Below are 15,841 nucleotides of genomic sequence, written 5' to 3' on the forward strand. Positions count from 1 at the left end.
CTGACTGAACTTCTCCTACGCCTACGCACGACGTTAGTTTACTTACAAATATTTTGGCACAAACAGAATGCAGATTGCCATTGCTTAGTAAAACAGAGTTGTATCCAGAGGTCTGACATTAAGCAGACTGAAGCGTTGTGCTCACCACATTCAGTTTAATACTGAGGTCTTACCAGTGCGACTCTAGGCCCTTGAAGAAACTCGCCAAACCCACCATGCTCCACTCCTAATCTCTGGCAATCAAGAATGATTTAAAAGGTCTGACTTGCACCACCCTTTAAGATCAACAGGAAACTTATTGCATCAGTCATCCTAACAGATCCACCAATCTAAATGAAAACCCAGATTCAAATCCACCAATCAAATCCAACAGTTGAGTTAGGGGGTGACTGTGAGGACATGCAGGAATTACCCCATATCACTACAAAAACACTGGCTGTTTGTATAAGCAGGATACAATGTAGTTGTATTACTCAGTGAAGGAAGTGTTCAAAAATGCCAGAAGACAATTCCCAGATTAATACCACGACCGTGTTAGTGAAAACAAACACGAGGGAAAAGTGTCCTGACCACCATGATGTAACTATTCAGAAATGATACACAGACTTTCGCTGCTCATCCGACATAATCTCTTGGCTGGAATAGGATGCTGCTGAACGGACTCTATCACCAAATACTTCCATCATTAATGATAAACAAGATATCAGCCATATGGTAAACAAAAAAGGGAGAGTAAAAACACTGAAATTTTATAATAAAGTTATCATGGGGCTAAAGCCAGATGGAGAACTTGGCAGAATGAATTTGGCTGATAAATATACGAATTGTCTTTGTAAATGTAATCTAAAAAAGTATCTTAATTCCTTCTCCTACATCCCTGGACAACTGCAACCTGACTCCTAACATTTTATTTGGTAACCAATTAAATTAAGATGAAGGCCAGATGTTGAGAGAGATGTAATTAGAATACACACTATGGCAAACGTGAAAGTGGATGAGAGACAGAGGCTCCCTGGGGTCTGTCTTAATTGCTGTGATCCTGGCTTCCACAGCAGCAGAGTCATCATCAGACTTTCTTTCCTTTATCCTCTCTTCTTTCTTTCCATTAGAATTTGGTGGAGAACAACTTAGTCTCATTAACTGTCACCATCCCTGTTTAATTTTGAGATTTTTGTCTGGGTAATTTTCTAATCTATTATTCAGGCTCCGTGTTTACACATGTCCCTGAGTGAGGTGGGCTTGACGGTGACAATGGCACCTAAAAGTTGTGGGTGTGAAAGTGTCTGTTGGTAAGCGACTGTGAGAGCTCCTAAAATGTGAAATATCCGTGAGTTTGTCACAGAATGTGTAAGCTTTAGAGTATCATTTGTATTTGCAACTTGACTTTAAATGTCTATTACTTTTGTTAATAACAAGAATGAACTGTAAAGCGCACTGACTCAATGTAATTCTTCTTTATGTTCATCAGTATTTATATTTAGTGGGAAAAGTGTAGCAATACAACACAATTCACAGACACACACACACAATGAAAACACATACTCAGTGCAAGGAAAATCTATGCAGCAGAGCAATCGTCAGGTTTCAGCCTGGCCCTCAAGATCACTCATCCAAGCTTAAATTTAACATCATTAGCTTTGGCATTATATTTTCAAAAAACAGACAACAAAAGAGACTTCAAACTGCATTGTCTTCAGAATGGGTTCGGCAGTTCACAAAAGCAGACGTCTGAGAGACTTCAAAAAGCAGCAGAGATGCCTTTCATTAGGTCATGAAGTGTTGTTCTGAAATGCCTGCCTGCACTGCCTGGCGGCCATGTCTGTTTTCTCTGCTTTAGTAACAAGGTCATGGGGAAACAGCAACAGCAGGGGAAACAATGGAGACCTGAAGTGAAATGAGGCTGTTTGGAGCAGGATGGGGTGGGAGGTACAGGGTTGAGAAGGGCAGATGAACCCCAGGTGGTCTGCTGAGGACTCTGAGTGATGCTGCTGTGATCAGCCCACACCCTAGGGAGCCAGCACATACACACTCATGGTTACGAAAGGACACACTTGCAAGCAAACACCGGACTGTATACGCATTCAGAAGTGAGCGCACAGACACACTCAACTGTGGACGTGTGTGCACTCACAAACCCACAGAAGACTGCATACAAATTCAAAGAGCGGCGTGAAGACAAGAACAATCCTGGCTTGGTGTCTATTTACAGAGCTGAAATTAGAAGAGGAGGACTGAAGTAATCTTCCTTTAATTTCTCCCTGGATGTGCTCCCAGGACTGAGTGAGACAAAGGCTCTTATGTGCTCTATGTTAGGTTCTCAAAGGAGAATGATGCAAGACCCCCTGTCCCCTTATCTGAGTTAGTGCGGAGGGCCTCGATAAGGGGGACATAAAGGACAAGGCACGAGGACACATTGATACAAGAAAAGACCAAAATTAAACTATGTAAGAAAAAGTTAAGATGACTAAAAAATTGACATGCAGACTGCAGGATACCTTGGCTGAACTGGACAAGTACAATTCAAGACAACATCATGGGAGAAGGAACAATCTCAGATGGTTAAAAGCCCCATCACTTAGCTGCAATGATGGGATTTAGAAGCAGAGTTTAACTTGTAGGGAACACCTTTAAGGCTTTAAACTGCAAAACTATCTCATCATAACACAAATTACATTTTCCTGTTCTAGCTGGAGTACTGGGATTTCAAAGTGAAACTTCAATTAAGGCAATTAAACTATTCTGAGTGTTATAATATGTTAAATGCACTTGATTGATCTTTGACAAGCACATCTAAATCACTGGAGTGGCTCTAAACAGACAAACTGAAACAGGCGAGGTATATATCAAGCCCACCTCTTGACAATCCAAAACATCTGAGCTAAGTTTTTGAGTTGGCTCTCAAGTGGCTACATGGCATTGGCACCTATCCGTGCATATCAGTGATTGCTAGACTTCATTTGGGTTTACATACTTCTGTCTGGTTTCGGGGCCAGTCACAAGCCTTAAGCACAAAGATATCATTCATTTCACACATCCATTATTGATAGACTAATGTTTTGTTCTTCAAACATGCACTTAAAGAAACAAATTGTGACACAGTAAAAAAAACCTTAGGTTAACACCTACTTTAGAAAAAGATGTTATAGAGCAGTTAAAGTTGCAAATAATGACTTTTTTTCACTGTTGATGATCTCTTCATTATTTTTCCAATAATTGAATTATCTTTTGGTCTATAAAATGCTGACCACAACTTTTAAGAGCCCCAAATTAGTTTTTTTTGTTTGTCATGCAGTTACAAAGTCAAAGGCATTTCTAATGATAAGACATTGCAGCCATTCTCAAAATTGCTCTTGATTATATTTTTGATTATTTCTCAACTGATTAATAAACTAATAGTTTTAGCACATGATAAAATCTTGGGAGGCTTCAACTGAGATCGCATGCGGGGACTCACAATATTCAGTATCTTACTCCTATGTGACATGGATAACATACTAGCAGAGAGATCCGAAAAAAAGAGAAAATGTGACTGCACCCATGGAAAATCTTCCAAAGGCTTGGAATGATATGTGAATTTTGTTTTAGGGTAAATATTTAGTTTAATGAGAGCAGTCCAAGAGGAACTCAGTAGTACTCCAATCAACCACAGGACTTGAATAATCATAGTGAGAAAGAAGCAGATACTGCACATTGGTACAGTCAAATGCAAACATTTACACGCACATGCAAACTCGCACACATGCGTGCACACTTTTACTACACTATCCAAGTTTCAGAGAGAGAACCCAATACTCTCCATCACCTGTTATTCTAGGTGGAATCTTGCTTATACAGGTGAAGAAAAAAAATCTGTTTCCTCTTTTCACCTCTTCAGACAAACATTCTGGGCTTTTTCACTGAACAAAGTCTACTATGGTGTGTGTACATATGTGACTGTACTAGTTGGCCTGGTGTGCCCTGCTTTTACTAGTCCCCTGAGTCTATGACTCTGTTTCCTTTGCAGGCAGAGAGAGAGGGTACTCCTGACTCCTCCTCACCTGAGTCGACACCCGATCCCAGGGTTCACGATGGGGGCCTGCTCCCTTTCCTCAAAGGCGCCGTTTGTTTCCCGACTCAGAATTCCAACCTTCGTGATTTTATCTGGAGTTTTCACGCCAATTTTGCCAAAACTGATTGAGGACAGAGCAAATTCCGCTGCTACTGATCTCGAATAGACAGAGTTTCCAAGGGGCCAGTTTAAGAATGTGCCACGGTTATGCTTTGAGAAGAAAGCTGGTTGGGGTGCAGGGGCTGAACAGGGAAGGTGAGTTGTTATGACTGGCTGTCAATTAGCAGTTGATTCACACAGGAGGGTCAGTGAGACATGAATAAAAAGGAAGAAAAAAAAGATACGGTTTCATAACAAAAGAAGGGCAGCGAGATGAACACTGGCTATGAAAATATGTATGTTTAAGATAAGCTGAGACAACAACGCTTACTTAACCGATGTGAGGCAGCCAAAATGGAAAAGGAGATGGCTGTGCAAGGAGCCTTATTTATTATTACTCTTAGCAGCAACAGGGCGAATGAAAATACTGCTACGTAGGATGGGAAGAGGTCAGGGTGAAAGGGATCTGGCCCTCAGAGAGGGTTAATAGCCAGGTTGACTGGTAAAGAGCTGACCCCTCAGGAATGTCAGCTCCCACATTTATAGACAAATACTTTACAGAGAACCAGAAATCAAAGCAAACACCGGATTCTGGCTTTTTTTTTCTCACTGTGTCATGTCTCATCTCCTTAGATTTCTCCCTTCCTCGTTTCCTTTTGCATTCTCTGTCATTTAGCCATCCTCTCTCAAGCTGTCTCTACTGTCGTACTGTCTGCCCTGTCCTTTCCATGCTTCAGATTTTCACTCTCATCTTGATGTCTCCCTATTTCTGTTGGCAGGCTGAGCACATAAAAGCTCCTCTGACACCTCACTGTTCTGAAAAGATCGGAGGTCAAGAGAGAAACTTCAGTTCTCAAAGCACAACAGCTATGAGACAATATGAAACACTCATCACAAAGAGGAGCGGTCTTGGAAAAGGTTTACTTTAAACATACACAGACAACGATCCAGCCTCAGGTTGCTCATTGAGCCAAGCTTGTCAACAACACCGTGGCTTAGATAAGCTGTCTTATGTGCTTTTGGCATTCTGGCTAATACTCCTACATGAATGAGAGCGAAACTGTTGTACAAGAGAGCAGAATAGGTCACTAAGCTTCCATTCTCCCACAGTGTAAAATTTAGTAGCATTTGGATGGAAGACTGGGGTGCAGAAAGGTCAGTTTCATAGATTTCATTATTTATTTATCTGCAAGCAATCTTCCAAAAGGGTTAGGGCAGGGTCATATGAGGTGTCTTTGCTGACTGTTGACTGATCCAGCTCACAGTATGGCCGTTTTGTCAAAAGACAAAACTAAATATTGTAAAGCTCTGATTCGTCATCATTTTTTACAATGGACAAATTTAAAATCTATAAAACAAGTATACTAAATAAACCCTTCACTGTCCAAACACATTTAACTGTATTAGAGTGTGGCTGTGTGGGTGATACGCACAAAGAAACACATGCATGAGTCAAACACTGCCTCCTCCCCATTATTAACTTAAAACCGCTGTCCAAACTCACTGACAAACCAAACCAGTTACTGACTGGCGTACTCGTGCCTCCTGTAAATTCACTTTTCACAGTGGTTCGTCTTGGGTGGCGATCTACCCCACTGTCTTAGTGCTGCATGAGTGCACCCTATGCGTGTCCTTAGTTCAGTTATTTAAGACTACAGAGATGTAATAATACAGTAATATTATAATCTACAGCCAACAGTCAAATTCTGTCTCTAGAGGAGGAACCCTCTCCACTGTCAGCCAGCATAATACATAACTAACCAGCTCTGGATGAACTAACACTTTTCCAACCAGGAGCTGTGCCAGTCCCACGAGGGAAAAAGAGATGAATGAGAGAAGACGAAGAGCATGGAAAACAGAGGAAAGTGACAAAAAGGGGAATGAAAGAAGAGTTGGATGAAAGCAAAAAGATGCTCGAAATTCAGAAGGGAAGAGAAAGTAGGTGGCACATAGAGCTGCATACAGCCTTATAAACTCAAGTGCTGCGGTAGGTGATGGAAAAAGGAAAGAAATATAAGAAAAAGAGAGAGAAAGATGGTGAGAGAATAAAAGAAAGAATATAGATAAAGCATCTAATGGATGATTGAGAGGTTTTTACCCATTTGTGTTGACTAAAAACTACAATTCAGAGTTTCCTGTGATGCCTGATGCTTTGTCCTGAACATGGGTTCTGACTTAGCGCGTACTTGTGTGCTCACTGGCATAAGTGCGTGTGTACATGAGTGTTGGAGGAAGTCTAAAGCCCTGCTTCCCATGCGTGTAATCATCCCAGGATGAGGTGGAGGATGAAGCAGAGCGGGACTTCCCCTGCACCAGAGGGTATTTTCCTCTCACACTGTGGTACAAGAACATGGCTGACCCGAGTTGCCTCTGTGTGTGTGTGTGTGTGTGTGTGTGTGTGTCTGTGTCACAGAAAGAGAGTGAGAGAAAGAGAGAGACCTACCAACATGGGATGAGGGAAGCAATTTAAAAATATATATTCTCTATTCTTGGTCTTTACCAGTTTGGTGGGGCAATACTAAAATACTTTGGGAGCTTGTCATTGTGGCAACTGAATGGCGGCCAGATAGTGATGCCAGCAATGAGAGCTTATGCTGTAAATCTACATAAAGGAATGGATGGTATTGAGGTGGTAAATAGGAGAATGGTTGTTTGAAAGAGACGAGAGACAGGCAATGAGAAACTGCTTTTTTTTCAACTTCTTTTTCACTCTTTCTAAAGAACAAATAACGTCATAACGGAGCTGAGACACAGAACGCAACGCACAACCAGACACTCGGGTCAGCTGTTCATTCATAAAGCAGCATTACAGTGCTGGCTCCCAAATAAAAAGCTGCAGACAGTTACCATGCAGAGAATGCGGGGACAATGTGTATGTATTTGTGTGCATATGTATGTGTGAGGCTATACACTGCCGTGTTGCCAGGGGACAGTGCCATTGACAGAGCAGTGAGATAAGTCCTAGAGGCTGCTCTATCATCTATTCATAGCTCTGGGACCTCCTGCTGCTGAAAGATGCCTGATCTCAACCCAGTATCACTTTATCATCATTAACATCAACCAAAATATACAGGAATGAAGTCAAACTGTGACAGACCGTAGCTAATGCTGTGATAAGCATCCTAATAATGCAATGATTTAAAGAGCAACAAATCTGCTTATGGACTGCTTAGAAATCATGTTTCATTTACTTTGCATCTCAATTGTGATTTAACTGGAAACTGATATGGAAACTGTGGACAACTGGCTACAATGCACAAGGTCAGAATGTAAGAGATTATGAGAAAATAACAATCTAGCTCTGTATGTATGTATGGAAGGGTCATAATAGATGTGTGTGTGAGGGCAGATTCTCTCAAAACACAGCTCAGTGACTAAAAATGAGTGAAATCACACACAAGGCTCACACACATTGCCCACGCGCCTGGCTTGCCTCACCACTGCCAGGGAACCCAAAAGCCCCTACAAAACAAATTCATTAACCCAGACAATAAAACACAGCTGTGAGGGGCAATGGGAACTGCTTGAAATCTGCATAGAATCTGTTCAAGGAACACAGCATGTTCTCAAAATATCTAGGAAAGAAAAAAAGTTTAGAAAAGAGAGGAAAGGATTTGGAAATAAGAGAGTGTGAGCAAGGAGCAGTGTTTAATTTAAACTTTAGCTGGGGACACTGCTGACTGTGAGAGCGGAGATACTTTATTGAGGCACAACAACAAAAACAATTCCTCTGCACCACATGCTTGAGATCCAGGAACTGTTTTTAATTGAATCCTTTGAACAGGTTGTATAAAGGAAGTACAAACAAAGCTGTCAAATACTATAAATATCATTACTGAAGTTGAGTTTGAATTTAAAAAAAAAAAAAAACAGATACATGTTCCAAACCCAGATTGTGATACTGTGGAAACTGGAAACACGTTTGAACTTCATGATTATTATTTGTAACCTGTTAGTAGGGGGTGGACATCTGTTTCTTTATATTCATTCGGTCTATTTTAACTATATCAAAAGCCTTTACCTGTTCCAAACTCATACTCCAAATAATTTCAGCACACATACTACTGATTTGATGGTGGTGTGTCTAACGTGTTAGCAGGGGGTACATATGGCTGCTGGCAGGGCAGACTGTGAGTCAGGAGAAGCTGCCCTCAGGACCTGGGGCCTGAGCATGTAACCACACAATGCTGTAGTTAAACGAACCACTAGAGGGCTCTGCAGCTCGAAGAATGAGCTTCTGCAGACCAGAACGCACCAGGCCCGACCATGTCTTACTCATACTGACCTCCCTGCTGCCGGGTCTGGGCCAAGCAGCCGGACAGATGCGATCGCCAAAAGACTTACGACACTGAGATAGATGGAGGTACAAATAGTTTTACAGAGAGTGTCCAAAAATCCAAAGCCAAACCACATTTATTCAGAGTAACCTCTGTGCTGTGCAGCTGCACAGAGGTGAGGACACACACCGACTGACCTCAGTGTTAATGATACTGTTACACTCTATAATGGCACTACTATAAAACTGAATGAGTAAAGAACATGGTATAATGCACCTGAAATTAATATGGCGTAATAAAAGTAAAAAGTGAAACAAGAGAGTTCCCAACAACTGTGCCCAAAAAGCTAATATTTAATGAAAGCAGAGATATTTTCCCATGCATATATTCTTCATTTCTCGACAGTGGAAGGATGATCATTATACTGCATCACTCCAAACCTGTGGTCATGTCAATTGCACTTAATCTAGCTGCAAATGTCTGATGCAAATATCTTACCGAAAAAAATTGACCATTCCCATCCCTGGATAAATTGAGAAACATGACCGGGGAAAAAGAACTTAACACTTCTTCGACTGGAACTGCGTATATGTGAAGCTAGCTGTTGCGGGAAAAGGTAGGAAAAAATGCTCTGTTTACATTTCCTTGAGTAACAACTCAAATCAATCCAAATGAAATTACCTTTCTTAAATGGAGTAAGACTATTTTTTTCAACTTTTGCCAGAGGACCTCCCGGAATAGCTGGTGAAGTTTCTCATCCTGCTTTAAACCTGGATGAACCCTCTGCAGCCGTTAGCTGCCCCTCAACAGAATCAAGCCATGAATCATTACAAGTTGGGGTGAGGGCTCAGAGATCACCCAAATCAAGACCAGATGCACTACAGGCACCTCCTTAAGACTGACTGTATAAATAAGAAAATAAGTGAATAAATAAAAGTAGTCAGCAAACTTCACACCATGTCTTTCTGTTATTTGTTTCTATAGTGTTGCATTAACAAATCTGAGAGATTGACTGTAAAATGTCAATTTTAACATTGGATTTTATGGAGTGGGTTTACCTTCTAGAGATAACCTGCTCTGAAAGTGTACTGTGTGAAAGATGTTACTGCTTATATTGTCTGTATTAGTTACTACAGCATTGTCAAACACATCTGTACTGGTAACAGAAAGAAGTGTGATTATTGTACCTAAATCCTTTAATCTGTTTTTTTTCCCCCCATTTTTCCCGAGAAGCAAACCACATCACTTTTCAAAAGTCTTTATGGCAGGGCTCAGCAATTAGGTTTAACCATGAACATTGTTAAATGGGTGGCCAACAAAGTTTTACAGGCACGGTGGAGTTGCAGGCCTATATGTTGTAATGTTTTGTTTGTTTGACCATTTTATTTTTGAGTATTTGATTTCATTTGAGTTTGTTTAAGGATTGTATCTGACTGCAGATGTCATTTTCCCATTAAAAAGTGAGTGCTACAGCAGTTTATTTAATACTCGTTTGGCAAAAAAAAAAAAAAAGATTAAAAAAGACTAAAAATCCTTCATTTATGGATGAATGAAATTGCTGCTGTTAATGTTGATGCCTCAGAAAAAAATGTATCAACAGGCTATTACTGTTTAGACTGCCACCTCGAGTATTAAGGTTTGAGATGGAAATTATTGGCTTTTAATGCAAACTATAAAAACTTAAACTCTCTTAGTAGGGCCAAATATTTTTGTTGCAGGCCTGGATTTGGCCCATGCTATTTGCCTACCACTGCTTTAGGGGATCTGAGTCTTTGATACAGTCACTGCGCGTCGGTACACACACCATCCCGTAAAGAATCCCAAGCAGAGATAATAGTAAAATCACTCTGTCAACTCTTAATTTCATACCATTCCGCCTCCTCTTCTCTCCTCTGTCCCCTTCACTCCTCTATGACTCCCATCCTCACCACAGCTGGTAAATATTTTTATATTGTGTTCCATTAGAAAGCTTTATTAAGCGGTCAGACGGGGCAAATGGCGCCTGGGAGCTCCCTGTCCTGTAAACAATAGGAAGGGCCCTGAAAGCTGCAGCTGAGTACAGCACAGTAAACTAAGGCCACATTAGAGAACTCCCTTGCTCTGAGTTAGTAAATATTTAAATGTGTTAGATTCACCCAAAATAGTCAGGGACGATAGTTAGGGGAACTGTATAAGGAAAATGGTCATGATTGATTTTTGAGCAAAACTGGTATAGCCCTATGGAATTATTAGTAAATGGATGTATGTCGAGTTGTGGCACCGTGTAAAAAATGAACAAGCCACTGATCATATCATCAAGAGAGAGTTGGTATTAGGGCGAAGGTGTGAGGTGTGAGTATCTGAATATAACTAGCTAACTTTGGAGCACAGTATAATTCATATGTACACTCCATACTTCTAACAAACTAGAGGCTGAAAAATTGGAATGACATGCTGAACTGTAAAAAGATTAAATACTAAAAGTAGCACATTTTTTCACATGGCTTTCTTCAGGTTTATGAATAATTAGTTTAACGCAAAGCAACCACACAGTTTCAAATAAAGTGTCCAAATAAAGTCATTCCAGTTTTATTGTACATCCTAATGTAATTAGCCTTGGTAAGTAAATGCCATCATGCATGTGCCCATATGTGTTTACTCGAATTTGTTGATTACAGTATTTACCTCGGCACTTTTCTCAGGAGTGTCTATCCCCACCATGTTGTCCCTGAGAAGCTGCTGTAAGAGCTTCACCTGGGCAACGCTGAGGTAGAAATCCAGACTGCTGGTCACATTCACCTCCAGAGAGTGGCCACACACCACCACCTCCTAGAGAGATGAAGGAGATAGTACAGGGAGAATTGAAAAGAGGGAGGTGGGTGGAGGAAGCAAGAAAACCATTCAATAATACATCAGGATTGTTTGTGACCTCATGCACTGCCTCTCTCTCTCTCCTTTTTTTTTTTCTTTAAACTTTTATGCTCTTAGTGTATTTACTTTCTATCTCTCCTCAATCTTGTTCTGTTTAGCTCAGTTGTTCCCTCCTCCGCCCCTCCCCAGCCAGCAGTTTAAACCTCCGCCTGGAGGCTACATCTAACAGGATATCACTCACTAACACTCTGGGTTGAACCACACACATGTGCCAGATCTACAGTAACTACACACAACGGTATTGGTGCCTGCTGTGTAAACATAATCTATTCAGACCTACTGTTGAAGAACTTAAAAGGATTGCTAATATTTTATTCAACAGCGAATGTAACATAATGATCACAATTTGTTTTTCTTGTTTTTTTTTCATTTAGATTCATAACATTAAGTGTATCATCATTAGTATTTTTGTTATTAGTACTAGTACTAGCAGTTACTTTAACACATTAAGGCCTAAATATCATGAGATTACAATAATAGTTACAGAATATGCTGCTGGCGTGACTGAACATTTAGACTGTGTATTGTAAAAATAAATTATATACTGCATAATATACCATATATTACTTATTTAGATATATTTAAAAATTAATAAAGATATCTGTTACATTTGCATGGTTAGCTGAGATTATCTGAAGATGAGTATGTATTGTAATATAGAAATTGTTGTAATTTATCTACACTACTTAGTTCAAAGTCCTGTTTTGTTTGTGTTGTTACTTGCTCTGCGTCTCTATATCTCAAGGAGATATGGAAATCACATTTTGTGTGTGTGTGTGCGTACATGAAGTTGTAAGTGCATATGTTTTTTGTATGTGCCTGTGTGTGTAGTCTGACCTCAGACCCTTGTCCATTGTGAGGACCAGTTTGAGTTTTAACACTTTGGAGTGAGGACATTTCGGTAAAGTGAGGACACTTTGGCCAGTCCTCACTTTCTGACACACCTTTAAAGGGCTGTTTGAGGGTTCAGACTTGGTTTTAGGGTTTAGTGTTAGGGTTGGGTTTAGGCATTCTGTTATGATGGTTAAGGTTAGGGTAAGGGGCTAGGGATTTCACTAAACCAATGATGGGTCCCCACAAAGATAGAAGTAGAAACGTGCGTGTGTGTGTGTGTGTGTGTGTGTGTGTGTGTGTGTGTGTGTGTGTGTGTGTGTGTGTGTGTGTGTGTGTGTGTGTGTGTGTGTGTGTGTGTGTGTGCTTGTATGTTTATCTTTGTGAGGACCAGTCTGAGTTTTAGACCTTGTGAGTGAGGCCATTTTTGGAAAGTGAGGAGATTTTGGCTGACTTTGGCCCTCATATTCTGACACACATTGAAAGGGCTGTTTTAGGGTTAAAGGAAAATTGTGGTTTATTTTAACTTGGTGTATTTATCACAATTGTGGTTATTGTGGCTGTATGGGTCATTTGCATTCAACACTTCCATTGATAAAATTCAAGGAAACAAGGACTCCTGCAAAACAGCGTATACTGCGGCAACCAGCATGAGCCCTCTACAACTTTCCAAAGTCTCTGAGTCTGACCTGAAGTAAACACAGAATGTAGCTGCTAGGAACAGCCATTATGGCTAACTTACAGGGATCTGCATCAAGGGCAACTTGCCGGCTGACCTAATCATTGTGCATAACACTAATCTGAGATGTCGCATTCTTTTTATTGAATATCTCTTACAGGGGATCCAGGAATATAACCAGGTGCTAGTGTTTGCTGGTGGGGACATATATCGTAAACCCTCACACAGCATTTTGTGTGTTGTAATCAATTTTTCTTACCAATTTGAGAGCTGAGCATTTGTCCAGTCAACCTTTGTCTTCTATCAATTTTTGGGGAAGTGAAGTAAAAGTTTCCAGGAGGCCAATATTGATAAGTACTGCAAAATCATTCCTTGTAGTGAAACTATTGGAATTACTATAATCCATGGAGAAATCTGTTTTTACAAGTCTGGATTCTGCAGCAAAAGGTTTTTCTGCTCAGTTGGCTGGTTCCAAAGATAAGTTGTCTTTTAGGATGGTTGCCTTTCTGCCCATTTGTTTTAGCTCTTTGTCTGTTTACTCTGGTTCAGATACAGTTGACCACCACAGTGAAATGACTGTTCCTCATAATAATCCACTGCATAATGCACAATTGCATAAAAAGTTTAAGTTAGGTTAAGTGTAAAGACTGGGATTAGGCACTTAGTTGTGCTGATTAAGGTGAGTGTCCTCGCAAATATAGAAGTACAAATGTACAGTGTGTGTGTGTGTGTGTGTGTGTGTGTGTGTGTGTGTGTGTGTGTGTGTGTGTGTGTGTGTGTGTGTGTGTGTGTGTGTCTGTGCGCGTGCTTGTGTATGTGTGTGTAAGTGCCTTTTTATGGTTGTGTGGAAAAAAATTTGGTTTGAAACCATTGTTATGAAAACATACTGACCAGTCCTCACAACTTCAAACTTCTGTTTGAGGGTGAATACTTGGTTTTAGGGTTCAGGTTAGAATTAGCTTTATTTTAGGGTTACAGTAAGGGTTAAGCCTTTACTTGCGATCATTAAGTTTATGGTAAGGGACTTAATGCATTATGTCAATGAGTGTCCTCGCAACTTTAGAAAGACCAACATGTGTGTGTGTGTGTGCGCATGTGAGTCAGTGCAAACTATGGATTAGCTGTTACGCATTGTCAAGGGACACGTTAGCATGGTTGGACGAAGCATCAAAGAGGCAGGAAGTCTCAAAGAGCTGTGCCAGAAAACATCAGCTGTATAAGCAGAAAGGTTTGAACTCTGTGGGTCAAAAGCCTCCATTACATGGCAGACTGGCTGAGGGATTCCTAATGAGTAAGTTACTGTATGTTAAGAAGCAAAACGTAAATGCTTCTGACATCTAACATAATCAATGTCTATTTTCATATGAACAATGGATTGTGAGAGTAATGTTTGCAATCTGTCGCAGATGATGCTGTGTCCTTTGACCATGACTGGAGCAGGTTATGGTCAAGGACACAAGATGTCAGTATAAGTAGTGAACCAACTTCTACAAAACAGATGAAGGAAAATATGCAACCTCTGACTTTATAAATTTCTTAGAAAATCCTTGTCTCCCCTGGACCAGTTGTCATTAATTTTGCCATGGTATGGATAAATTCTCTTGTGGAAAACTTTCAAGAGAAAGATGTGAGGCTAGTTTCATAAAAAGTTGTGTCGTGTTGATTCTGACCTCTGCCTGTCCGCTGTCAGGAGAGAGATTCTTGCTGAAGATGATGGCCGGGGCTGCTGTCAGTCGAACAGAAAAGTCGGTCAGGATTGGTGTCAGAATGGCCCGGCGCTCCTGGTGCCTCCTGATACTGTACAGAGATACATACAGGATTACACAGTTAACTGATACGTCTTCGAGAAGGCTCCATAACTAGTATATTACTATTCATTTTCTCTCAAAATCTAAAAAAAACAACTATGGGATGAATTTCATTGGATGCAGCAACATCTGGAGAACATAATATGAGTATATACAAAGGTTCTCCAGTTGGAGTTGTATACTTTCAAGCAGATCTACATATAATTTACCTTATGGCAACGTAATGGACATTTTCATTCAAAAAGTATTTACTGCGTAATTATATTTTAGTTTTAAGTGTATTACCGTGGTGTTGAAGTGATTCTAGCATGACTGGACGATAAAAAGTGCAACCATAAGGAACCATTTATTTATTTACCACCCTTTATTTACAAATAAGTTGTTATGGTTACCAGTTGTAAAATCTTTTTTAAGACTGTCTCATTGGCCTAAGAATGACAAGTCAACACAATACAGTCAAAACCACAAAATGTTCACAACTGAGCTATTGTTATGCCCTTAGCTGACAGGCAGACACACACTTCAAACTTGTTCTGGCTTTTCAAATTCAAACCAGTAGGATGACAAGCTGAAATCAAAATAAGAGACTTCAAAATTGATTTTCTATTGCAGGCCTGACCTGTGAAATATCTCTGGTCCTTTTTAAATTTCTGGTCTAACACATTTTAGCTGGATGCTTGAATATGGTTTTAGAGACAGAATGAGATGTTATTTGACAAGTTTCAATTGGGAACACCCCTAAATTGTATACACAAGATCAAACTGAGACCTTGTCACATGAACTCTCTCCATTTCACTAATGTTCATTCCCACAATCAAGTCATATTTGTGGGAACATTTGTTAGCAGTAAAACAAATATACAAGTGGGCTTTATAAGGTGGTGTTAATTGCCACATCTGCTGCTATTAAAACAATCAAGGGGTATGGCTTCCAATATTTATAGTTGGCCAGGATTAAAAAAAAGCCCTGTTTCTAGGTGGCCTAGAGTACAGTACTTAACCAGAACCAATATCATATTCACTTCTGCTACACAAATGTGCATTACCAGTGCCCTTAAGGGATTATTTTCTGACACATTTCTTTAGGTAGAGAGTTTGAGGGAGGCCTAATTCAGAGGTCAAATGATCTATGAGGCCAATTGGTGTTGGCTAATCTCCCCTCAGACAGGGATTGAAACAATGAGTGTCT

At 40.2% G+C, this 15,841-nt stretch overlaps 1 protein-coding gene across 4 annotated transcripts in view; it reads right to left on the bottom strand.

The window, feature by feature from the left end:
* LOC120784419 (vacuolar protein sorting-associated protein 13B-like) overlaps positions 1 to 15,841 on the bottom strand; it is a 339,421-nt gene that overhangs the window by 102,248 nt on the left and 221,332 nt on the right. For all 4 annotated transcript variants that reach the window (XM_040118221.1, XM_040118219.1, XM_040118222.1 and 1 more), the window contains exons 33-34: positions 14,515 to 14,641; positions 11,089 to 11,232 (exon numbers count right to left, since the gene is read on the bottom strand). In XM_040118221.1, coding sequence (XP_039974155.1) covers positions 11,089 to 11,232; positions 14,515 to 14,641 — 271 coding nt within the window. The remainder of the gene's footprint in view (positions 1 to 11,088; positions 11,233 to 14,514; positions 14,642 to 15,841) is intronic.

This window comes from Xiphias gladius, chromosome 22 (genome assembly GCF_016859285.1).
Source record: "Xiphias gladius isolate SHS-SW01 ecotype Sanya breed wild chromosome 22, ASM1685928v1, whole genome shotgun sequence".
NCBI classification, from domain to species: domain Eukaryota; kingdom Metazoa; phylum Chordata; class Actinopteri; order Istiophoriformes; family Xiphiidae; genus Xiphias; species Xiphias gladius.